The 26,554-nt window shown below is 35.6% G+C and overlaps 1 protein-coding gene across 2 annotated transcripts in view; it reads right to left on the bottom strand.

The window, feature by feature from the left end:
* The window catches only part of LOC136026297 (nipped-B-like protein B), a 173,710-nt gene that overhangs the window by 132,194 nt on the left and 14,962 nt on the right, over positions 1 to 26,554 (bottom strand). For both annotated transcript variants that reach the window (XM_065702710.1, XM_065702711.1), the window contains exons 4-7: positions 22,556 to 22,785; positions 17,812 to 18,600; positions 7,113 to 7,344; positions 847 to 1,122 (exon numbers count right to left, since the gene is read on the bottom strand). In XM_065702710.1, the coding sequence (XP_065558782.1) occupies positions 847 to 1,122; positions 7,113 to 7,344; positions 17,812 to 18,600; positions 22,556 to 22,785 (1,527 nt within the window). The remainder of the gene's footprint in view (positions 1 to 846; positions 1,123 to 7,112; positions 7,345 to 17,811; positions 18,601 to 22,555; positions 22,786 to 26,554) is intronic.

Here is a 26,554-nt window from a genome sequence, read left to right as displayed (position 1 = left end):
TTTCTGTTGGAATACAAGAATAAAAAAAAACACAAGAGTAATCTGTACATAAAAATGCAGAAAACACAGAGACTAGTGATAGAATGTGTGAATAAAATGTGTGATAGAAGTGACAGAATGTGTTTTTGAGTGAAAATCGTCGAATATTTAAAGATTTTTTTTTTAGTTTATTTATAGTTTCTTACGACATACCCCTTTTTACTTAAGCTGTCCTCCATTCATTTTGAATACATTTCTGCATATGTAGCCTACCTGACTGTATATAGTAGTCTTGTTTATTTGCTATACAAACTACGATAAATTGTTTAATTTATTCGGCTTTGAAAACTATTATCATACAGCATTCTAATAACTGAGAATAAAGCCAAAAAAAAACAAAGCTAAGAGAATTAAAACATGTCAAAGCCAAAAAACAAACCTGAGAGTCACAAAAATAAGCTGAAAAAAGTAAAAAATTAAAGAAGTAGAAAAGATCAAAGCCATGATAACAAAGCAGAAGTATCAAATAATATAACCACAAAAATGAGGCTGGAAAAGTAAAAGTATATTGAAGAAAAGAAAACAAAAAAAGTAATGCATATACAAACCACAAAAATAAAGCTGAAAGACGTAACAATTAAAAAGATACAAAAACAAAGCTGAAAGAGTTAAGAAAATCGAAGTCACAAAATAAAAGGATTGAAAAGAGCAAAGCCACGAAAATAAAGCTGAAAGAAAATAAAATAATAAAGCCACAAAAATAAAGCTGAAAACAAAATCAAAGTTACAAAAATAAAGGAAGTAAAAAATACCAAATCACAGAGAAAAAAGGAAAAAGAAGCAAAAATTTAAGAAGCACAACTATACCTTCTTTCATTGCTTTGAAATCTATGTCTTCCATAGATTCAAAAACAGCATCAAGGGCTCGACTAAATTTTTGGAATGTTCCAGTTTCCATAAGCTCCTCACTAGTCAAAGCCTGCTCAGCCAATGCAGGTGCTTCTCGAGATTTGCGCATGCGCTTCCGAACGCTAAGAGATTCGTCTTCTGAATGGTCATCTTTTTCGTCTAATGACTTCTTGTGCCTTTTTTGTGGACTTGATTCAACACTCTCTTCTCGTCTCCTTTTCCTCTCTTCTCGATCTAAGAGAGGAAGTATGTTAGATAATTGTGCAAATAATTACCGCCCATTCCTAAAAAGAGTAGTCTAAGCTCCTTTTTAATATACATTGACAGTGGATGATAAAACATGCGATAGGAATCATGATTGAACCAAATTTTTCATGCAACCTGCTGTTTGAAATACGGTCCGTCAGCCATGTACCCAGAACAATCCGTAGGCAATTTCTCTGGAAAACATCTAGTAAGTTTTCCTCCAGTTTTCGGAGCGCCCATGCTTCAGAGCCATATTGGACCACTGTCATCACTGTAGCTTCCAATATTCTAATCTTGGTCTGCAGACTTATTTTCCTATTCTTCCGAACTTTTTTTAACTGAGAAAAAACACCCTGAGCCTTATCTATTCTACTTTTAAGATCTTCACTGCTTCCACCGTCTTTACTAATAATACTGCCAAGGTAAGTGAAACTGCCCACCTGATCAATCTTTTCGTTACCCAACGTTACCTTTTCGTCTTCACTTGTTCCTATTCTTAGTGACTTAGTCTTCTTAACATTAATTTTCAAACCTATTCCAGCACCCTGAACTCGTAAAACCTCTAAAAATTCATTCATTTTACTTACACTTTCATCTAATATGCCTAAATTATCAGCATAATCTAAGTCCAGGAGTTTTTCCTCCCCGTTTGATTCCGGTCTCCAATTGCCTTTCCTGTGCCCCATAAGACAAAGTCCATTAAAATGATCTATCCCCCTATAAAGGGGGATAGAACAAAACCCTACTTAACTCCTGATTTAATACAAAACCAGTTGCTAACCTCATTTCCCACCTTAACCGCAGCAGTATTACTCCCGTACATAACATAAATCATTTTAATGTATTTGTCTGGTATACCATATAAGGATAAGACCTTTGTTAACGCTCTTCTATCAACAGAATCGAACGCTTGCTCATAATCAATAAAACTGAGTACCAAAGGTGTTTGACAACGAAGGGACTTCTCAATTATTAACCTAAGAGTGAAAATTTGGTCGACACATCCTCTACCTTTTCTAAAACCGCACTGTCCTTCTCTTAAAACTTTGACTAAACATCTCTCAATCGAAAAGTATCATATTACTAAGTAATTTGATGCCTACAGAGACTAGACTAATGCCTCGATAATTAAGACACACACTCTTGTCACCTTTCTTATACAGTGGTTTAATTAAGGTTTCCCTAAAATCATTAGGTACTTCCCCTTTTTTAAAAATCATATTCATCATCTTCAGTAGCTTATTTCTAACCTCGGAGCCACCATATTTAAGAAACTCATTTATCACACTATCAGCACCAGGAGCCTTATTATTCTTTAATCCTTTTAGTACTGGCGCTAATTCCTCCTCGCTAAACAAAGTTCCATTAACACCCAAGGTATCACAACCTTTTTCATTTTCATCTATATCTTTTCCTGCAGCTGTATCTCTTCCGTCAGCTGAATCAAATGCCTGCTCGTAATCTATAAAACTGAGGACTAAAGGTATTTGATAACTCAGGCATTTCTCAATTACCCAAAAGTGAAACTGAGAACGACACGTCCTCTGCTCTTCCTAAAATCGCATTGTTCTTCTCTTAAAACTTTGTCTACAGCATTTTTAAATCTAAGACGTATAACCATACTCAGTAATTTGTTACTTATAGAAGCCAGGCTAATGCCTCTATACTCACTCTTATCGCATTTCTTATACGGGGATTTGGTTAGGTTTTTCCTAAAATCGTTGAGTATTTCAAATTTTCCGAAAATCATACTCATAATCATCAATAACTTACTTCTAATTTCACAATCACCATATTTAAGAAACTCATTTACCAAACTATCAGCCCCTGGGGCCTAATTATTTTTTAATATTTTAATACAGCCAGGAATTTTTTTTTTTTTAATTAATCTTTCTTTCACATCCAAGACTCTGTCCCGGTTTAGCAGATTCTCCAAATGTTCCGCAAATTTCTCTCTAACTCTTCCCTTATCACGAACCCTTTCCTACCTTTAACTGAGAGAAGTCCAAATTAACTACTCCCTCTCAATTTATTATCATGTCAATATAATATTTTACTATTATGCCGTCTAGCTACATGTTCCACATCCGCGGCAATTTTATCCATGATCTCCGCTTCGCATTAAGCATCAGCATCGTTTGTTTTTTGTTTCTGTTTCTGTCTAACCTTTTTCTGTTTTTCAAAAAAAAAAAAAAAAAAATAGAAACAGGACAACTGTTTTTGTTTGAACTGGTTCTGTTTTTTTTTTTTTAACCTTTTTTTGCCTGTTTTCTGTTTTTTTTTGTTTAACGCTGTTTTTTTTAGTATTTACGCTATTATTGAAGCTTGCTACCATGGGGGGATTCAAAGGTCTTTATGCTTTGGTCACCTCCTTCACCTTTATGTAACCAATGCTCTCAAGTTCTTGGGAGAAATTGATATAGAACAAGTTGTGCATGCGAATGTGATGACAATGACAAGGAACTGAAAAAAGGCTCAAGAAGAGAGCAAGAGATTGATGCAGACGAAGATGATCTATCCAATGTCATAAATGAGGATATTGCTATATTGACACTATTGACTCTATTGACACTACTAGATGGTGACCTTACTTTAAAAATCAATATATCCTAGCTTGCCAGTCTTCGGTTAATAATAACATAATCAATAAGGTTAGCTCACTTACCATTACATGTGTATCATGTTAACTTATTGGCCATTTTATGACCAAATACCGTATTGGCTATAACTAGATTGTTATACTAAAAAAATTGCAGCAGTCTGTAGTCATTACTGTTTTCTTTTCATACACAAAATTTACTTAGACTAGGATACCATCTATATCTATTTCTATCGACCTCGGCGTTAAAGTCTCCTAAAGAAAAAATTATGTTTCTACATAAGATCCTGTCTTTTTGTTTCTGTAACTGTTAGAAAATTCATCTGAGGCACTATTCATCTGAGACTATCTCCATCAATAGGTTCAACTGATACCCTACAATTTTTGATCATAAAATGAGCGATTACCATTCAATCGTTAAAACCTTCTCAACCCAAGCAGGACTTAGAGCATCTTCCTTACTCATCATGAACCCTACTTAAAAAAGAAAAAAAAAAAAAAAAAAACAAGAGCTAAGAGCTCATATGGCCCTTGTGACGAGGTCGGAAGAGCCAAGAACTCATATGGTTTGAGCTCTAGCAAAATTCTAGGAATCAATAGATTGCTTTAAAAGGAAAAGAAGAAGCTTAATACCGGTCGGGATTTTAAAATAAGAGCTCTGAGTCACGAGGTCCTTCTAAATATAAAAATTCATTAAGATCCGATCACCCACTCGAAAGTTAAAAATACCTCAATTTTTCTAACTTTTCCTCTCCCTTCAGCCCCCCCCCCCCCAGATGGTCGAATCAGGGAAAACAACTTTATCAAGTAAATTTGTACAGTTCCTATACGCCTACCAATTTTCATCGTCTTAGCACGTCCAGAAGCACGTCAAGAGAGCAGATCCATTCCGATTACGTCAATCATGTATCTACGACATTTATAAGCGTTTTCCATGATTTCCGGTTTCCCCCTCCAACTCCCCCCCCCCAATCTCAACGGATCTGGTTGGGATTTGAAATAAGAGCTCTGAGACATGAGTTCATTCTAAATATCAAATTTCAATGAGATCCGGTCACCCGTTCTTAAATTAAAAATACCTCAATTTTTCTAATTTTTCCAAATTAACAACCCCCAGCTCCCCCAAAGAGAATGGATCCGTATCAATTATGTCAATCTCGTATCTATAACTTGTGCTTATTCTTCCCATCAAGTTTCATCCAGATCTCTCAACTCTAAGCGTTTTCCAATATTTCCGGTTTCCAAGATTTCTGTTTCCCCCCTCCAACCCTCTATGTCCCCGTACACGATTTGAATTGAAAACGGAGCATCTGAGACATAAGATTCTTCTGTATATCAAGTTTCATTATGATCCGATCACCCATTTGTAAGATACCTCAATTTCACGCTTTCCAAGAATTCTGGCTTCCCCCTCCAACTCCCTTCATTGTCACCGGATCTGGTTGGGATTAGAAGTAAGAGTTATAAAGCACAAGATATTAAATTTCATTAAGATCTGATCACCCGTTCGTAAGTTACAATACCTCATTTTTTCTAATTTTTCCGAATTCCCCCCCCCCCAACTACACCAAAGAGAGCGGATCCGGTCCGGTTATGTCAGTCACCTGTCTTAGGCTGGTGCTTATTCTTTCCACCAAGTATCATCCTGATCTATCCGCTTTAAGCGTTTTCCAAGATTTTCCCCCCCCCCTAATGACACTGGATCCAATGGGGATTTAAAATAAGAGATCTGAGTTTTGAATTCCTTCTAAATATGAAATTTCATTAAGATACGATCACTCTTTCGTAAGTTAAAAATACCTCATTTTTTCTAACTTTTTAGAATTAACCCCCCCCCAACTCCCCCAGAGAGCAGATTCGTTCCGGTTATGTCAATCCCGTATCTAGGACTTGTGCTTATTTTTCCCATCAAGTTTCATCCCGATCCCTCCACTCTAAGCATTTTCCAAGATTTTAGGTACCCCCTCCCCAACTTCCCCTTCACCAGATCCGGTCGGGATTTAATATAAGAGCTCTGAGACGTGATACCCTTCCAAGCTTCAAATTTCATTAAGATCCGATATCTTCTTCGTAAGTTAAAAATACATCATTTTTTAATTTTTCAGAATAAACCCTCCCCCCTCCCCATCTCCCCCAAACAGAGCAGATCCGTTCCGGTTATGTCGATCATGTATCTAGGACTTGTGCTTATTTTCCCCACCAAGTTTCATCCCGACCCCTCCACTCAGCGTTTTCCAAGATTTTAGGTTCTCCCCTCCAACCCCCCCCCCAATGTCACCGGATCTAGTCGGGATTTAAAATAAGAGCTCTGAGACGCAATATTTTTCCAAACATCAAATGTCATTAAGATCCTGTCACGCTTTCGTAAGTTAAAAATACTTCATTTTTTCTATTTTTTCCTAATTAACCGGCCGCCTAGTCCCCTCTAGATGGTCAAATCGAGAAAACGCCAATTTCTAATTTAATCTGGTCCAGTCCCTGATACGCCTGCCAAATTTCCTCGTCCTAGCTTACCTGGAAGTGCCCAAAGTAGCGAAACCGGGATCGACAGACAGACAGACCGACATAATTTGCGATCACTATATATCATTGGTGCCATAAAAAATCTATTTCACCTAATTTCATGTTTCTTGTCTCTGAGATTTGAGTGTCTGGAACTCCTATTAAGTCCAGTTCGAAGCATCTGAATAAATGTCAATACGATAGCTATTTTGTATTGTTGCAACATTCTAAGCTGCAATTTTCAGATCCTTTAAATCACTGAAATCATTTTGGCCTCAGGAAAAGTAATGTTCCCAGAGCCAGTGTCGCACAGGGACCAACACATCTTCTCAGGTCTACACCAAAGGGCTCAAACCGGCTTAGAATTAAACAGCAAGAGGTTTCTGGGATCTCCAATTGAATGGAGGTTTCGTGCAATCCTAGGCCATTTTGTTCACAACATGGTTTTCCACACCTGGTGATGCTTTTCTATCAACAAAAGTTGAAATCCTGCATAGCCAATCACATGCCTATTACCTCCAACTCATTAAATATCCATGCCTACAAATATTAAACTACTAATTTCACAGTGATCCAAATATAAATATGCCTTACTCTACCCCCCCCCCATCCTTCATCTCTTGGGGGGGGGGGAATCATCAACCCCGCAAGGTTTAGACTCATCTAAACATATAATGGATGTGCATACTTTCTTAGTCTCTTTTCCTTGTTTTTCTTAGTCTATTTTTCTTGTAATAGTGTGAATTTAGAGTCATACAAGTACTGAAGTTAGCTTGATATCAGAAAGGCTCAAATATACTTTTTGAGTGTCTTTGAGCTAAAAAAGGCCTAAGAATATTTTAATATGAGAAAAAAAAACATTAAACTGATGGGGTACCTTTCTCTCTAGATTTGTCCTTTTCTCTTTCTCTCCTCTTTCTCTCTTCTTCTCGCCCCTTGTCTTTTGATTTGAAAAACTTGCTTTCACTTTTATCTCTTTCCAAGTCTTCCCTTCCTTTAATGGATGTTCTATGGTATTTGGGACTGTCAAATTTGATCCCATATTTTAATGCTTTTTCCGGGTCCTTGGCTGCAAATTCCTTCAGACTCTTTTGCATCAGCTTTTCATCCTAAAATTAATGCTTATCAAAATCTGAAACATCAAAACATAAGTGTAAAGACATTTATTTTGACACTTTCAATGTGTTACATTCTTAAAAGGCGTGGAACAATGCACTGTCATAGAAATTTCTCTTTCCAAGATGCATCTCATAGACTTCTCTTCGCCCCCTTCCCACCAAAATATTTGTAGTAGATACTTCAACTACATAAATATACTGTTTTGGACTTCCATGCCAACTCAAAGGTACATCCAGGCGGGCATGTTTGATTCCCCCCTCCCCAAAAGAAATGCTGTTCGAGTCGTAAAAGAGCAACAAAAATACATTTAAACAAATTTTTATATCGTTTTTGTACGCCCCCCCCGCCCCCTAAAAAACAAAATCCTGTATACAGCCTTGTACCATAGATCCAGCCTTGTACCTAGGTAATTTCGAAGACCACACTGCATTTCCGTGACGATAAATAAAAGTTCGAATAGGGACAAATCCTTTTAAAAGACAGTGATAATTCACGAAATATCCAGTATTTATTGTGAATTATGACTGTCTAATAAAAGGATTTATCCCTATTCGAATTTTAATTTATGGCCTTGTACCTGGAATAGCTATACTCCATGAAAATAATGGCCCCCCCCCACCCAAAAAAAGTTGTTATTGTTTGCACCTATGGGAAGAAAAGATAAACTACTTTCAAACAGTTCGTGGTGACGACCTGTAGGTAAGGAACGATACAGCTCCATAGTAACCGAAACTCTAAGAAATACAATACATCAAGTTATAAGAAAAAGAAAATTTACAACAATAGGTACATCAAAAGAATCGAATTTTGATGCTTATTTAAAATCTAAAAAATTCATCAGGTTCAATGCTACTCATCAAAAATTACGAGCCTGAGAAAATTTTCCCAATTTACGAGAAAGGAACATCCACATAACATCAAGTGGCCTTAATGAAAATCACACCATGAGGTTCAGTATATAGTCGTACATGCCTGCCGTAAGGTTGTAACTGCCCAATTCATCTGTATTTCATGGCTGTAACAGTCTTTCGTAACTGTGCCTAGTAGCAGCGCTATTTAAATTATGGATGTAATTAAAATCTACAATCTTACAGTCCTAACAACCCAAAATGTATTTTACGTTTGTAACGGCGCATAAAAACAGTAAGATTCAAATTATTAGAAAAACATTAAACCATCGAAATATATGACTGAAACCAAAAAATCAGTGCAGTTCCTGGCAATTAGGCTCAAATAATTAATTATGATTACATTCTTGAAATTGGGTTTGCATTTTTATTAAATTGGCATAAACCAGAGGTATTCATATATTAAAACAATTCGATTAGGTTGCTAAGGACGCCAATTGTCCCCAATGCCTCATAGTTCTACTGATAGATTACCTGAAAACCACCACTTTCTACTCTTTCTTATTTTCCTCTCGTTGCAAAGGCTACTGTGGAGTTATGAAGCTTTTGGGACAGCATGTTTAACCTTGATAATAATCAAGCAAACTTGAAAAATTTTATAAGATTTTTTGCCAGTCAAAACTCTTAATCTTAATATCTTTTGACTACTAAAGACAACTAGACCTTCCAAGGAAAGCCACATTTTCTTGTGTTTTTGGTGTCATGTGTTCATGCGCTTGTCATGTATTTTTGCTGATTTTTATCAATGTCATTGTCAAATGGCAAAGAATGGAATATCAAACCATAAAAATTTGTGTGGGATTATCTATTTAATTTTGCTCCAAAGTGCGAATTAAGGCAATTAACTTCTCTTTTAAAGTTATGATCACAGTAATCTACAGGCTTAAACAGGGTACTGTGGTAATGGTATCAGTTTGAAATGATGCATTAAGCCTGAAATCCGGGGGCAGCCGTTGTAAGTTATGCCCTGGGGGCATATATGGTTCTTATGAAGGGAATGCTCATATAAACTTCAGAAAGGACTCATTTGATTGGAAATTGAAAGTTCTGGTTCACTTTTTAAGAGTCAAAAGAGATCCAAGGGCAACTACCACCGAGCCCTTTTTCCCCCGACCCATTCGATAAAAATTTTGAATGTAGCCATTTCGTTAAAAACAGTTCAAAGGTAAGACAAGAAAAACTTCGGTGTCGATACAACCCCCAGGACCCGGGGGTAGGCGTTTCAAGTTATGCCTGGAGGCATATATGGTTCTTGTGGAATGGATGCTCGTATAAACTTCATAGAGGGTTCATTTGATTGGAAAATGAAGTTCTAGCTAACTTTTAAAGAGTCAAAAGAAATTGGAGGGCAACTAACCCCCCCCCCCACGCACTTTTATTCGAAACCCATCCGATAAAAGTTTTGAGATAGCCATTTTTTTAAGAAATAGTTTAAAATTAAACAACAAAAACTCCGGTGCAAACAAAACCCCCAGGGCCCGGGGGCAGGCGTTGTAAGTTACGTCCTGGGGGGGGGGTATTATAGTTCTTATGAAAGGGCTGCTCGTATAAACTTCAGAGAGGGCTCATTTAATTGGAAACCGAAAGTTCTAGCTCATTTTTTAAGAGTCAAAAGAGATCCAAGGGCAACTAGCCACCCCCCCCCCCAACCCTTTTCCCCAAATTCACCCGACAAAATTTTTTTGATAGCCATTTTGTTAAAAATAGTTCCAAGGTCCGATAAGAAAAACTCATGTGTCAACACAACCCTCCAGGACCCGGGGGCAGGCGTTTTAAGTTATGCTCTGGGGGTTATATATGGATCTTATGGAAGGAATGTTCGTATAAACTTCGGGGAGGGTTTATTTGATTGGAAATTGAAATTTCTAGTTCACTTTTTAAGAGTCAAAAGAGATTGGAAGGCAACTACCCTCCCCCTTCCCCCCTTTAAGCCCTATTTTCCTCAAATCCATCCTATAAGAACTTTGAGATAGTCATTTTCTTTAAAATAGTTCAAAGATCAAACATCGAGAACTCAGCGGTCGACACAATCCTTCAGGACCCGAGGGGAGGCGTTGTAAGTTATATCCACTGGGCATATACGATTGTTATGGAAAGAATGCTTGTATAAACTTCAGAAAGGATTCATTTGATTGGGAATTGAAAATTTCTAGATCATTTTTCAAGAGTCAAAAGAGATTGGAGGGCAACTAGTCCCCCCCACGCCCTTTTTTCCCCAAACCAATCCGTTACAAATCTTGATAGCTATTTTTTTAATTGTTCAAAGTTCAGATAACAAAAACGCCGGTGTCGACACCCCCTCCCCCCCAGGGCCCAGGGGGAGGCATTGTAAGTTATGTCCATGGGGCATATATGGTTTTTATGAAAGGGATGTTCGTTTAAACTTCAGGGAGGACTCATTTGATTGGAAACTGAAAGTTCTAGTTCATTTTTTAAGAGTAAAAGAGGTCCAAGGGCAATTAGCCCCTCCACGCCCTTTTTTCCCAAAACCCATCCAATTAAAATTTTGAGATAGCCATTTTCTCAAAAATAGTTCAAAGGTCAGATAAGAAAAACTTCAGTGATGACGCGACCCCCCCCCCCCTGGCCCGGGGGCAGGCGTTGTAAGTTATGCTCTGGGGACATATATGGTTCTTACAAATTTTTAAGTAGCCAATCTTTTAAATAATTCAAACATCGCCTGTAAAATACAGGCAAGTATTTTAAGTTACGCCCCGGAGGCCTATAAGATTTTTATGTAAGGGGTGGTTGTAAAAACTTCGAAGGTGGCTCATTTGATTAGAAATTGGAAGTTCTGGTTCCCTTTTTAAGAATCAAAAAAGATCCAAGCACAACTAGTCCCCCCAGGCCCTTTTTCCCCAAATCCACCCTATACAAATTTTGAGATAGCCATTTTTTTAAAAATAGTCCAAACATCACATAACAAAAATTCCAGGGTCGACAAAACCCCCCAGAGACCGGGGGCATGTGTTTTAAGTTATATCCCGGAGGCATATAAGGATTTTATGCAAGGGATGGTCGCATAAACTTCGAAGGTGGTCCATTTGATTGGAAATTGAAAGTTCTAGCTACCTTTTTATGAGTCAAAAGTTTACAGGGGGCATCCACCTCCCCCCCCCCAAGACACAAACACCTTCTTTTCTCCAAATGCATTAAATAAAAATTTTGAGACACAAAGTTTGTTTAAAATAGTCCAAACTTCAAATTACATTAAATTAGGGGTTGAGAAATTCTCCATAGCACCCACGACAAGAATTGTAACTTATGTAAGTTGTAAGTTCTTAAGAATCGAAAGGGATCAAAAAGTAAAAATCCCTCCCCCCTCCCCTTGGGCGGAAATAGCCATTTTGTTCAAAGTAGTCCAAAATTCAAATTACTATAACTTAAGGGTTAAGAAATTTTCCCTAGCCCCCAGGTCAAGGATTGTAATTTATGTAAGTTGCCCATTATTAGAATATAAGGTTCTGTGGAAGGGGTGGTCGTATCAACTTTGGAGGGGGTTCTTTTGATCGAAAATTGAAACTTCTAGCTCTTTTTTAAGAGTCAAAATGGTCAGTGGCCAGCCAGCCCGCGACCCAATTTCCCAAAGGGTATCTTGTCAAATTTTGAGATAGCCATTTTGTTCAAAATAGTTTGAAGGCCAAATAACTACGCTTCGAGGCTTGACAACCCCCAGCCCCAGGGAAATGGCTCTGAGTTATGGAACTGAATTATCGTTACTTTGATACTTCGTTTACTTTGATACCGTGCTTGAATTTAGTGATTTATGTGGCAACTTCGATTTACGGTGCAAGGACTGTAAGTTGGACAAGTTGCTCATAGTTAATTTGATACTTTGTTTACTTTGATACCTTGTTAACTTTGGTCCTTTCTTTGCTTTGATGCTTAGATACTTTGATATTGTTACTTTGTTACTAGTTTCGATACTTTGATGAAAGTTTGATGTAGAAAAAAAAATTATTTTGAAATAAGGAGTTTTTTTTATAACTTGAAATACTTGCAATCAAAAAACGAACAAAATTAATTAAAACACTTTCCGAAATGTTTTCCCCAATTCTTTCCGAAAGAATTGGGGTCATGTACTTCTAATAAATGGTGTCTTCACTAAAAACAAGAGTATGGCTACTGCCCGTTTCCCTAACGGTGAAAGTATCATTCTGTTACTTAAAACCAATTCTCTTACTCAGAATCATCATTATCTTACTTAGTGACTACAAAGTTCTGCAAAATTAGTTCATCTTTTTTTATTATAATAATTGGAAGAACAGAATTCAAACACAAGTGAGAATAGGATTGAGAATTGGCTGTTGGACCGCGGGCGTTTTCAGGGAGTGGGGGTTATGTACTCCTACTGAATCGTGACTTCACTACAAACAACAGTATGGTTACTATCCGTTCCTCTAACGGTAAAAGTATGATGCCTACTGCATATTTGGCGCTTTACTAAAAGCAATTACATCTTCTTCTGTTTTTATTACAACATTGAAAATGAAATGAAAATTGCAATGAAAGCAGACCAGGATTTACCAATAGCCCCACTAGGCCCTGCGGCTTTCACTATCCCCGAACTTTTTGGGATTTCCCCAGAAAATCTTGCAAAAACGCTCGGGTCTGGAGGCATCAAAGCTTTAAATCCGGTCTAGATGAAACAAAATCTTGAGCTGGTGAGCAATCAGCAATTAATAGCATAACATATCCAATATTTAGTTTAACTTATTAATTCTTACCAAAACTGTTAATTTGTTTTGGAATAAAGAAAAATATTTTGGAATATTAAATTTTGAAAAACTTGAAAGTTCGGCAATAAAAAACGAATAGAAATTAATTTTTAAAAAAATCGAAAGAGAAATTTTCTGAAGAAAAGTAAAGACCAAATGAAACTAAGATCAGAAGAAATAGAAACCTAAAATAACTCTAACTCAGAAGAACCACAAATTACTATTAAAGAATAAATGAAATAAATGAAGAGAAATTTCCTAAAGAAAAGTAAAGGCCCTATGAAACTAAGATCGACAAACGAACAAAAATTAAATAAACGATCATAGAAAAAAAACATACAATACGTAGTAATGTAAATGAATAAATAAATCTCAAAACAAGTAAACCTTAAGTTGAATACGTAAATCAACCTTAAAATCAACAAAAATGTATTGCTATTGAGGCATAAATGAAAACCGAAAGGAACAGAAATCAAATCACTACAAACAAGTGTTTGGATACTGCCCCTTTCCTAACTGTAAAAGTACAAAGCCTACTACATCATTGGTGCTTTACCGAAAACAAATTATATTACAATTATTTTCTTTTCTAGTTATTGCACCATTGAAAATGAAAATAAAATTAAAGTGAAATAAAATCTTGAACTGATAATTTTTCAACAATTAATAGTATTATATATTAAACGTCCATTTTGATTTTATTTGTACTTTCCAAGACTGTTCAAGACACATATAGTGTTCAGTAAAGCGCCAATGACGCAGTAGGTTTTAGTCTTTTACAGTGAAAGAAGGAGGCAAAATCCTAACTCTTCTTTGTAGAGGTTTTGTTCATTTCAGGCTGGATTTGAATATTCAATTAAGTTTCACTCGTTTTAAGGTTTATTTACTCATTTATATTAGAAACTACTGTTCGTTTGTTTCCTATGATAATTTATTTAATATCTGTTTGTTTTGGGTTTCATTTATGCCTCAATAGCAAAATATTTTTGTTTGTTTTAAACTTGATTTCCATGTTCAACTTAAGCACTACTCGTTCTGACATTTATTTATTCATTTAAATTAATACGTGTTGTATGTTTTTTTTCTATGATTGTTTATTTAATTTCTAGTTATTTTGAATCCTAGTTATTGTAGGTTTCTTTTTCTTCTGGTCTTAAGTTTCATATGGCCTTTACTTTTCTTCAGAAAATTTCTTTTTCAGATTAAGTAATAAATAGAAAAATCCGAAAAGTTGAACAAACCTTGAAAATGAGTTAGAGCAAAAGCTAATAAGTGCGAAAGAAAAGAGGTTTAATCATATTCAAATTAAAAGGTGAAGTATATAATCATGTACAGCAACAGATTTAAATGATGCGAAATTTAAAAACAGGATCATTATGGTCACAAACCAAAATTACTTATAGCTCAGACATGTTTTTATAGCTTTAACTTTACAAAACCGAATACAAGCCAAATAATCAAGGTTGATTTTTTTTTTTTTTTTTTTTAATTATGGCAAGGGCTAGTAAACACAAAAATACGGGAGTTTTACTAAGGATATAAAGAAATATTATGCAATATGCACAATGGGTACATTGCTGCACATCCACCAAGTGAAAAAAAAAATTCTTTCGAGCAATCAGGGGTACTTATTTTGCATCATAAACTGAAATTTGACCAGTATTCTTTGAAATGTCGTTTTCTATTTCTTCTTAGTAAATAAAGCTTCCTTTTCTCAATGCATCAACAAAGTCAGACTCGTATGATATCTTTATTCAGCTTTGCTATGATAAAATTTTAGCCGAGTTGATTTTTTGATGTATTCTAATAGCAATTCTATCTCTTTTGATGTACATTTTTTTAACTTTTGGTTACTATGGGCTGTGGTTTCTTCTTTACTAGATTGCAGCCACTGCTGTAAGTATCATAAAAATTAAATGCCCTGACCCACCATGTGTGCAGAATTTTAACTGGAGGGGGCAAAATATATCTAAAGAGGTAAATTTTGCAGAGAAAATAAGACATTGGAGGAAAGACAGGCAAAAATCTCATTATTCCAGGAGCACTCACATGAGATTCCCTTTCCGCATTGTTCAACTCAAGAAATTACAAACAGAATGCATAATTGATCCTATACTGGGTGCAATTTTGATTCTAATATCAAGTGTGACTATAATCTAGCCCAGACTTAAAGTCTGCAAAATAGCGAAAAGGTAAAAGGGTTTATAATACACACTTGGTGTGCACAAAACGAAGGACTGGCCTTCCTGAACTCTAAAATTATATAACTAGTAACTACACCAGATATATAACAGGTAACATTTACCCAATGGGAGGCAGCTTGGAATCAATCAAGACCAGGACTGTGGAGTCGGAGTTTTAGTTATTTTTTGTTGAATGAAGTCAGAAACGGTATATTAATATGTCTGGAGATAGATTTGGTTCTAAATTATGAAGTCTAGTTAAATGAAGTTTAAAACAGGGCTATGGAGCCAGTGTCCTGGAGTCGGAGTTTTTGCAAATTTTTACTGAATCGATTCAGAGTTGCATATTGAAAATGTCTGAAGTCAAGAGTAGGATATAATTTATAAGACTCCACACCCCTGGCCAGACTGGTATAAAAGACAATTCTGAGTATTTAGCTTGACTAGTAATATTTCTAATGCAAACTTGATGATGTCATGTGGCTACCTAAAGTCTTATAATTTTTAAAAAATATATATATATATAAACACTACTGAAATCAGGAATCATATTAGAAGTGAGATACTGAGTTGAATTGAACCTGTCCCCTGTTGTATTCTAATTTATAATTGTTTATACTTGGAATCAATTACAGTTGTAAAAAAAATGAATATATAGGGAAATAAGAAAGGTTAATAAAAGAACAAAGAGTAGGTAAATGGTTCATCTCCCATTAGGTTTTATGCCCCCTCCCAATTAAAAAAAAATCGTAAGGAAATTAAAAAGTTTCATAAAAAAAAACAAAGAGGGGGTAAATAAAAACTAATGTTCATCCTGCACCCATGGCTTACCATGGGATGTTACCATACCATGGTTTGTTAGATCAGCTCCTTTGCAAGTTTGCCAAATTGGAATATGACTAAGCACTGATCTTTTCAGGTCTTATAAAGAAAAAGAACATTTATGAAAATGGTTGATATACCATCCTGGGAAATAGGATAGTTCTATGAGAAGGAATCTCCCCCTCCCGATTTCAAAGAAGTTACAACGAAATTAGAGAGGTTAATAAAAAACAAAATCCTTTATCCCCCTATCTGAGGAAGAGGAGGGGGGATGGGGTAAACCATCTCGGCTAATTCCAGAAAAATCCGAATACAATAACACCAAGGTGTATACAGTGTTCTCTTCAATGAAAATTAAGACACTGTACTTGGAAATGGAAATAAAAACAGTTAATTAAGTAATTAAAATGACTAATAATCATTAATTATCACTATTTTAAACATTAAATCTAGCTATAATCAAGTTGAATTGTGTCAACAATTGTGTTACAACACTAAATCCTTGCTTATTACTGATTTCGTTAAAGAATAAAGTCATTTTTTTACTTATATTGTAAGCTTTTAGCTCCCAACATGCAGCCAGGATAAGCTACAACAGAGTATTTTGTAAGACAGTATATTAGGATAGAGTCTCTCTCTCCATTTTACTGCACAGATCTATATTAAGGTTGGGTAAGCTTTAGCAAGTTTGTACAGTCTACTTCTGACTAAATTCTTTAAATACTTTTGCCTCCTACATTATCAAAAACACTCTTTCTTTTTATTTATACCCTTTACTAAATCCACTTCCTCATTGTGCTATTATAAACTAGTTAAATTTCTTTATAAATTCTACTGGTTTTTTTTTATGTTTCTAATGGTTCTGACATGTCAACTTATGAATCTGTCCTTTTTTCTCGATCAATATTACCATATTTCTCTTTTTTTCTGTGTTTGTTTTGACTCTGAATTTGCCTATCTTGACTTATGATAAGTTTAATTTCTTGGAAACAAATCTTATCTAAGCGCCAATAAAAAGACATTTTTTGATGAAAACACCAAACACGATATTTTCTAACTAGGTGAGTCAATAGTCCTTACCCCCTTCCCCACCCATCAATAGATGTGTTTAGCACAGATTAATCTTGGGGAATGTAGAGAGGGGTAGGGGAGTGCATCTGAAAGAAAGGCACAAACAAGACACTATGAACAGTAATGTTTAATAATTTGGGGAAACCACTCCCATTTGTATTGAGGGGGATATAATTTGTAAAAAAAAAAGATAAAAGAGTCGAGGTTTCTGAAAAGTATGGGGAAATTTGCAAGAATCTCCCCCTTGGTGAGTGAATCTCAGAAATATATTTGTATCTAAACTTGAGTGTTTTTGGGAGGAAGGCTCTTTAGATTAACCAGAATTAAAGACCAATGAGGAGAGAGGATAACAAGTCTAAGTATATCCTAGTAAAAGCAAATGTCAAAGCATTACAGTTTAACCTAGAAAAACCTAATTGACTTATTTGTTTACTTGTTACCTTGTTAATTACCTTGACCTTGTTTGCTTACAATTAGGCTTATAGTTGACTATACTGTAAAGTGTTAAACATTGATTAAGCACTACATACTTACAGCTTTTGGTGGAAATAAATAAATAGCATAACATAAAGGATAACAAAATAATATAAATAATACTTATAATATATATATATATATATATTTATATAATATAAATAAACAATATATTAACAAATTAGTATAAAAGGTTAAATGAAAGAGTGATAAAATAACTAAAGATAAATAGACGAAGTAAAAACTACTCATATAACTAAAAAAAAAAAGAAAAAAATTACCTCAGGCGATAGCTTGCTGAGCTTGATCATTGGCTTCATCATTCCAATATCCTTAAAGCCTTTTGGTATCTTGATCCCATTATCAATATTTACACTCTTTACACTACATTTTTCATTCTCTACAATTTTCACAACTTTATCACCATCAACGACTACTTTGTCAGATTTTTTTATCAAGTTTTCTTCCACCAAAATAGAACCAACACAAACACTATCGGCATTTTTTTCGTGAGATTTATCCTTTGTCCTTTTGAGCTTTGTTTTTTGATCTTTTTCTTGAGGCCCTTTATCAGGTGTTTTTGTGCCATTTAGAATTGGGGTTTGCTCACTAGAACTGTACACAACAGGTTTTTGAACTTCTTCAACTTTGTTTTCCTTATTCACTTCAGCATTCACATGTATTTTAGAATTACATTCAACAGAAGGAGGTTGGGGGAGCACCTGTTCAACAGGAGGTTCATTCACTGTTGTTAAAGTCTGTGACTGAGATACATGACCATCCATTTTATTGACATTTACCTCCTGACATTTGGTATTTTGCATTTTCACATTGTTTTGCACAACCTGCACTGGTGAGCCAACACTACTTGGATTCACAATTGGAGGATATTTGTGTGAAATCTGCTCATTTATTTGTACTGGGAACGTTGGAGTCTGAGATGGATGAATGGGAGTTTGTGACATTGGACTTTGCTGTGGAGTCCCTACACTCAAAGTAACAGAGCCAGGAGTTAGTGGCGAAGGCCCTGGAGACTGTATTGGGGCATAAGGGCTCACTTGCTGCATTAACTGAAAGTTCGAATTAAATAATTTAAAAAAAAAAATAAAAAAAAAGGAACAAATGATTTTTGACAACTTAACAAAACAATAATTAGCTTCCATCGACATTGCTCTTCGATCTAGAATGATTTTTTTGGGGAAGTTATCCCTAATTTTTTCTGTTAACTATTTCAAAAGAGGGTTCAATAGCCACCTAATCCCTTGATAAAGGAATAGCGGCTAATCAGATATCTAACAATACCTAGAACCGCAAATCCATCCTAAAATCAGAAAGCACAAGAGATATTAACACTATTAAAAGAAAATTTGTGGAAAAGATAATAGATTAAGAGCCTGAGTCAATAAAACAGAAACAAAACAATTTATATGTTCTTAATTATGAAGTCAAAAAGCACAGATATTTAGACTATTAATAAAAGTATTATAAAATATTTTTTGCTGAAAAACAGCTTAAATACATAGAATTTATTAATCCAAGAATCAGCTGTCTCTATTTAAAAATCGAAAAAAAGATAATTTCAATATTCTTTCTAGCCATTTTGAACACAAAATAGTAATTAATTCCACACACAAGTTTCAGGTTAGTTTCTCTTTAAACGTGTTGCATATTGAACCCAGTTCACGCCTATAAGTCTTGATGACTCATCCTCTTTGCTTCTTCTCTGGCAGGGATCATGTTGGTCACAGAAAAATGGAGGTGTACATTTCCGAAATTTAGGGGGAGGAGGGTTTCAATAACAATACCAAAAAAAGGCAACTTTCAATAAAAATATGCCCAAGAACTATGGAGAGGAAAAAATCTGGGGTATACTTTTCTATGCGATCTTGCGGAGGTTCAAGAAACTGATGACGCTTCTGTAAAGCAATCTTTCTTCTTATATCATCCGTTTTAACAAATTTAAAACATTTGTCAAGAAAAAACACTGGTCCTGCTAATATTACAAAAAAAAAATTAGTTTTTTTAACTGAAAGTAAGGAGCGATACTAAAACTTAAAACGAACAGAAATTACTCCGTATATGAAATGGGTTGTACCCTCCGCAATCCCTCGCTCTTTACGCTAAAGCTTTTAATTGTTTTAAAAAGCAGAATTGTGGCAAAGAGTCAAACTTTAGCGTAAAGAGCGAGGGATTGCGGAGGGGACAACCCATTTCATATACGGAGTAATTTCTGTTCGTTTTAAGTTTTAATATCGCTCCTTACTTTCAGTTAAAAAAACTAGTTTTTTTTATGTAATTTCTGAACGTTTTTGAATTAATGCATGTTTGATTTTGGCTCTCCACCAATAAATTATTAAAAGGAAATTTGCATATTAATTCCTTTTTTGGCTAAATGTCTTTCTCTTAGTTTTGATCAGACGATTTTGAGAAATAAGGGATGGTGAAGGAGGCCATGCAATTTTTCGGTTACATAAAAAGGCAACTATAAATTTTAATTTTTAACGAATTTTTTTATTAGTAAAAAATATACGTAACTTAAGAATTAACTTACGTAACAAACTTTTATATTCTTTAATTTTTATTATGTATATGAGGGGGTTTGTACCCTCGTTAATACCTCGTTCTTTACACTAAATCGTAAGTTTTGTCCCAATTCTTTAAGAATGACCCCTGAATCAGAAAGGCCGTAGAATAAATAGTTGAAATTACTAAAAATACTATAGCATAAAGAGCGAGGTATTTATCTCCTCCTAAATACCTCGCTCTTTATGCTAAAGTATTTTTAGAACCCCTCATATGCGTAATAATCTCTGTTCGTTTTAAGTTTCAATGCTACTCTTTACTTTCAATTGAAAAAACTTTTCCATGTTTATTTTTTCATTGTTTTTTTTTATAGTAATTTTAGAAAATCCTGCGCCCTTTTCATTGAATTTCTGTTCCCCCATAACATATTTCTCCCAGGAAAGATCCACCCACATAGTCCCCTCCCCTCAACCCGACCCCCAAAACAAAACAAAAAAATCCCCTGAAAACGACTGTACACTTCCCAGGGAGTAAGTCATTCCCAAAGACATAGTTATTATAGTTTTTGACTATGCGGAACAAAATGGCTATCTCAAAATTCTGATCTGTTGACTTTGGAGAAAAAATGAGCGTGGGAGGGGGCCTAGGTGCCCTCTAATTTTTTGGTCACTTAAAAAGGGCACTAGAACTTTTCATTTCCGTTAGAATGAGCCCTCTTGTGACATTCTAGGACCACTTGATCGATACGATGACCCCTGGGGAAAAAAAAAACAAACAAATAAACACGCACCCGTGATTTGTCTTCTGGCAAAAAAAATACGGAATTCCACATTTTTGTAGATAAGAGCTTGAAAATTTTGCTACAGGGTTCTCTGATACGCCGAATGCGATATGACAAAGACTAAATTTGATGAATATATTTAAAATCAGCATGAAAATCTGATTCTTTTTATGTATATTTTAGCATCAGAATTCCGTTTTTTAGAGTTTCGTTTACTATTGAGCCGGGTCGCTCCTTACTACAGTTCGTTACCACGAACTGTTTGATACTGGAAGAAAATACTGCACTTAAGCCGCAATAGATTGGGAATAGACCCTTAATATAAAATAGAGTATATTACATATGCTTTTAGTACAACTGGGAAATTTTTTTCTAAAATGGACAGAAAATAACATGACAAATTATCCTCATCCTTCTCTAACTTTATTATATTTTCTGCAGATATTGTCATATTTTGACAGAGTGTATGTCTAAAGGTGGTGATTGGCGAAGAACCATTTGTAGTCTAATAAAACATAAGCAGCCAAAGATATCATAACTAAATAAAGAAAGTCAAGATTTTCAACAATTTCCCATCCAAAAAAATATAAAAAAAAGAATCCAGCATTGAAGAAAAAAATACTGTAGTAAATAGACGATTAATAGTCTAATTTCAAATTAATTTAGGAGCTAGGTTGCAAAATCTAAAGAATTGAAATCTAAAGTATTAAGCTTTCCCTTTCTTGTAATAGCAAATAAAAAAAAAACAATTATGAAGATGGTAGATACACCACCCTAGGATGATAAACCTTTCTCCACTGTTCAATGGGAAGGTCATCCTCCACCCCTCAGATTTTTACTCCCTCCACATATTTTTTAAAAACACCCTTTTTGGTATTTCATTTTTTTTAAAATCGAAAAATAGACAGATTGCCCCCCACCCAGGTTTTGAAAAATACATTTTGTCCGCTCACCCCAACATTCGAATTGGTTGAATTGGCTGTCATACAAAAAGAGTTGTTTATACAAGGATGATTGTTCTACGAATGACCCTCTTTACCCCAGTGTTGACCACACTTTCTAAAGTCACTAATCGGTCAAGGGTCTTCATTATCGTCAAACAATAATCAAAATTCTTGTTACCAGTCTACTTTCTGCTAGTGCTGAAGCAGTTGGCCTTTCGTGGATTTCTTGAATAGGATCTCGTATTCAAATAGCAGGATGTCGATAAGATCAGGTTTTGAGAATGTCCAGGATACGCGAAGTCAGTTAGATAAAGTTTTTATTTTGACACTCTAAATTTAAAAAATTTTCTTAGAACACTTGTAGTTTAAAAAAAAATCTAAGCGATTCCTAAATTAATATTATCATATTGAACGATGAATAAGACTTCCTAAAATTCCCACTCAAAGAATATATAAAAGAAAATAAATCCAACGTTAAAAAAAATCCTACGCTAAAAAACGGATTATTTTCATTTTTTTAATAAACAAATCTATTTTTACATTAATTTAGAATCTAGATTATAATAGGCTAAAGTTTGTCGATTACCTCTTTTGCAAGTTCGCCAAATTGAAATGTAACTACGCATCGAGGTTTCCGAATCTTATAGTCACAAAACCACACATAAAGGATAAGAACACTTATGGGCAGTGACCTACTTCAAAAAATTATCTCCTATATTATTAGTCAAATTGTATAACTAAATTACAACTACAACAGATTTAGAAATAAGATCTTACTGGGTAGTGGGAGGGTGATTGATGTCCAATTGTCAAAGGAGTGGGCGGCGAGACAAGAGGAAGCTGATTTGCAATGTGAGGTGGAAGAGCGCCAGATATGGGATGCGCATACATTGAGCGTGTCTGAGACTGCACCATCGGCTGGATACTATTCCTTGATGGCGTTCCTCTTTGCATCATCTGATAGGAGGGCTGTACCATTGATGTTTGAATTTGAGCATTTACGCCACCTAAAAATATCAATCATAATTGATACTTATTTTCAAATAAATGTCTGCAAATTATTATTTATTTATTAAAAATCCGTTAGAACAAAAAAGATAGAGACGAAGATTTGTCAATACCTTCATTTACAGAAGACAAAAGGAGAAGCAAGAAAAATAAAAGCACTACTAGAGACAATGATACGATAAATAAGAATCGAGAAGAAGAAAAACGAGGATCATACCAGCTAGTGAAAAAAGAAAGGATAAATATCAAAATCATTTTTTGAAAACAGTTCTGAAAAGGGCAACTTTAAGTTACCCTTTCACAGTTTGGAGAGGGCCATTTTGTGTTGCGAGAGCAACACTTGGGTTTTGTCCCGTTTTTTTTTTTTTTTTTTTTTCTATGCCGCCGATCTCAGCTTATTCCTGGAAACTGGTAAGGGTCTAACCTGTGCGGTTTTTACGGAAAGTGTGGACCTCAGGCTGGATTGATGAATATGATATTACGTTTTGGAAAGCTCCGCAGAACTCTTGCCTGGGGCCAAAAAGGATGGTTTTTGCTCGTCCACGAGCCAGAGCCTATGGTGTGCGAAGTGAGGTGGAGTTATATAGCCTATGTCAGAGAGGAGTATTTGAAGTTGTGCAGCCAAGATTTTGTTTCCTCAAACCATGTTTCTGCTTTCGAGTGGAAAGCTCCGTTCTAGCAGGCAAGCAGGCAGGCCCCACTTTCAAACTGAAGATGGACTCAAATCTATAAGTGTTAAATATATGCGGCAATTACCCGGCCCCACAGCCAATATATCTTCTTTGAGTTATAAATAGAAAAACTTACAAAAGCAAAAATGTGGCATTTTCCCACGGGTCCGAAAGTGCTGCCATCTATTGCTTCTACCCATTTCTGTTCGTTATTGTGTTGCGAGAGCAACACTTTGGTTTTGTCCCGGTTTTTTTTGTTTTTTTGTTTTTTTCCTATGCCGCCGATCTCAGCTTATTCCTGGAAACTGGTAAGGGTCTAACCTGTGCGGTTTTTACGGAAAGTGTGGACCTCAGGCCGGATTGATGAATATGACATTACATTTTGGAAAGCTCCGTAGAACTCTTGCCTGGGGCCAAAAAGGATGGTTTTTGCTTGTCCTCGAGCCAGAGCCTATGGTGTGCAAAGGATAAAGTTCAACTGGCTGCAAAGTCAATATAATCCCTTCTTCCAATATTTTTTTTTTTTTTCAACCCTGAGGAATAGCCTTTGATCATCTGATTACTGATTGTGTTATTCTTTGTCTCTCACGGAAGAGGGACTTGTAAGCCAGAATGGGTTGTTAGAGGAGGTTCATGAGGGGTTACAAATTTGTGCAAATTGGTGCACATCTATGGTATTTGATCCTGAAAAGTTACGGATAGCTTTATAATACCAACTAGATTATATAAGATAATGTTCCAAGTTTCCATCCGTCACGATGTCTACGATTGAAAAGGATAAAGTTCAACTGGCTGCAAACTCAATTTAGTCCCTTTTTCCGATATTCTTTTGCTGTTGTTTTTTCAACGCTGAAGAATTTGATCATGTGATTACTGATTGTGTTCTTCTTTGAATATGCCGTTTTGAAAGCTTTGATAGTTTTGACAACTTCAGCATTTAACCGATAGCGAAGAAACAAAACCAAAGTGTTGCTCTCGCAACACTTTAATCGGCAAAGCCGGACAAAGGTTGCCGCAACACTTCACGTTACCCAGGCAACGTAGGTCTAGTTTCAGCTGAGTCTATCATTCGGTTTTTCGGACTTGGGATTGCTGTAGAGAAATGGTATCAGATGTGCTAATAAACTTTAAAAGTTCTCTTATTACTAAAGAAATTGGAGCTTATCCTTTGCTCTTTTCTAAGTGGTGACGTTAGAAAGTTTACCTACGACAAAAAAAAATCAACTTTTGAACTAAGAAAGATAGAATTTTTTTCGACGGCAATCAGTAGCTCTTGATGAGCTGATCAAAGTATTTGACATCCATTTTTTGGTACATCTTTCATGAAGTATACCAGTTTGAAAGCTGTAAGGGGTTGACAACTTCAGTAGTAAGGTACACACTGAAACGAAATCTGGGCCGATACAAATTGTGAGACATATAGAGGACTTGTAAGCAACAGTCGGCTGTTAGGTAATAATCACATTCGGCAATGAGTGGTTAGCAATTTTTGCTAGTTGGTGTACCCATTTATTTGTTTCCGGTGAACTTGATGCCTATCACGGGAGAGGGACTTATAGAGTAAGAATCGGTTCACTTTGGGCGAGAAACGGCTGTTAGCTCATAAAAATCTTCGGCAATGAGGGGTTTGCCACTTTTGCTAATTGGTGTGCCAATTATTCGTTTCCGGTGTATTTGATGGTTAAACTAATTTGGTTCCAGTGGTAAGACATGTAGGGGATTAGTAAGTAATAATCGGCTGTTGGGCTACAATTATCTTCAGCGATGAGGGGTTTGCAACTTTTGCTAATTGGTGTACCCATTTATTTGTTTCCGGTGAACTTGATGTCTATCACGAGAGAGGGACTTGTAAGAAAGAATCTGTTCACTTTGGGCTAGAAATTTGTGCAAGTTGGTGCACATTGTATTCGATCTCTTTAAATCTGACAGAATTAAGTGTTTACGCAACGGGTACAAACGATGACGTAAAACAATGAGGTAGTTTCGTAACAATTAGTGTCACCTATGGTATTTTAATCCTGAAAAGTTATGGATAGCTTTATAATACAACTAGATTATATAAGATATTGTTCCGAGTTTTCATCCGTCACAATGTATACGATTGAGAAGGATAAAGTTCAACTGGCTGCAAAGTCAATTTAGTCCCTTCTTTCGATATTATTTTGTAGTTGTTGTTTTTTCAACGGTGAGGAATAGCCTTTAGTCATGTGATAACTGATTGCGTTCTTGTTTATACCGTTTTAAAAACTTCGATAGGCTAACAACTTCATCATTTAACCGATAGCGAAGAAACAAGCACAAACGAGAATGTAAAACAATAAGATAGTTTCGTAATAATTAATAGAATGTCATCTATGGTATTTTGATCCTCAAAAGTTAGGGATAGCTTTATAATACCAATTAGATTATATAAGATATTGTTCCGAGTTTTCATCCGTCACGATGTCTCCGATTGAAAAGGATAAAGTTCAACTGGCTGCAAAGTCAATTTAGTCCCTTCTTTCGGTACTATTTTGTTGTTGTTTTTTCAACGCTGAGGAATAGTCTTTGATCATGTGATTACTGATCGATAGCGAAGAAACAAAACCAAAGTGTTGCTCTTGCAACACTTTAGTCGGCGAAGCCGGACAAAGGCTGCCGCAACACTTCACGTTGCCCAGGCAACGTAGGTCTAGTTTAATTTAGTGTTTGCTTTTGAGGTTTGTCCTGTTTCAATTTGTCCGTGGGACTTTCATCGGTATATATTTTTACTGCTTATTTACTTTTGTGCACTGAGGACGGTCGAGCGAAGGTCTCGATAGAAATGTCTGCACATTCATCCTTTCTTTTTTCACTGGATGGAATTATCCTCGTTTTTTCTTCTTCGACAGTTTTTTCCATTTTGCCAAGAATAGCTAGAGTGGTCTTAGAAATTATTTATCATTGTAAAACTAATGTCAACAGACTAGAGCCGTCACAGCCGAGTGGATAGCACACAGACCTCGCAATCTTATGTCCTTCAGGATGTACGATGTGGAGGCAATGGACCTTTAAGGTTTGGGCCTGGATACACTTGGATCCGCTTCGCCACACATTACGCAAAACAACGTCCAGAGGC

The sequence above is a fragment of the Artemia franciscana genome, chromosome 4 (genome assembly GCF_032884065.1).
Source record: "Artemia franciscana chromosome 4, ASM3288406v1, whole genome shotgun sequence".
Taxonomy (NCBI): domain Eukaryota; kingdom Metazoa; phylum Arthropoda; class Branchiopoda; order Anostraca; family Artemiidae; genus Artemia; species Artemia franciscana.
This window is presented reverse-complemented; position numbering and strand designations above follow the sequence as displayed.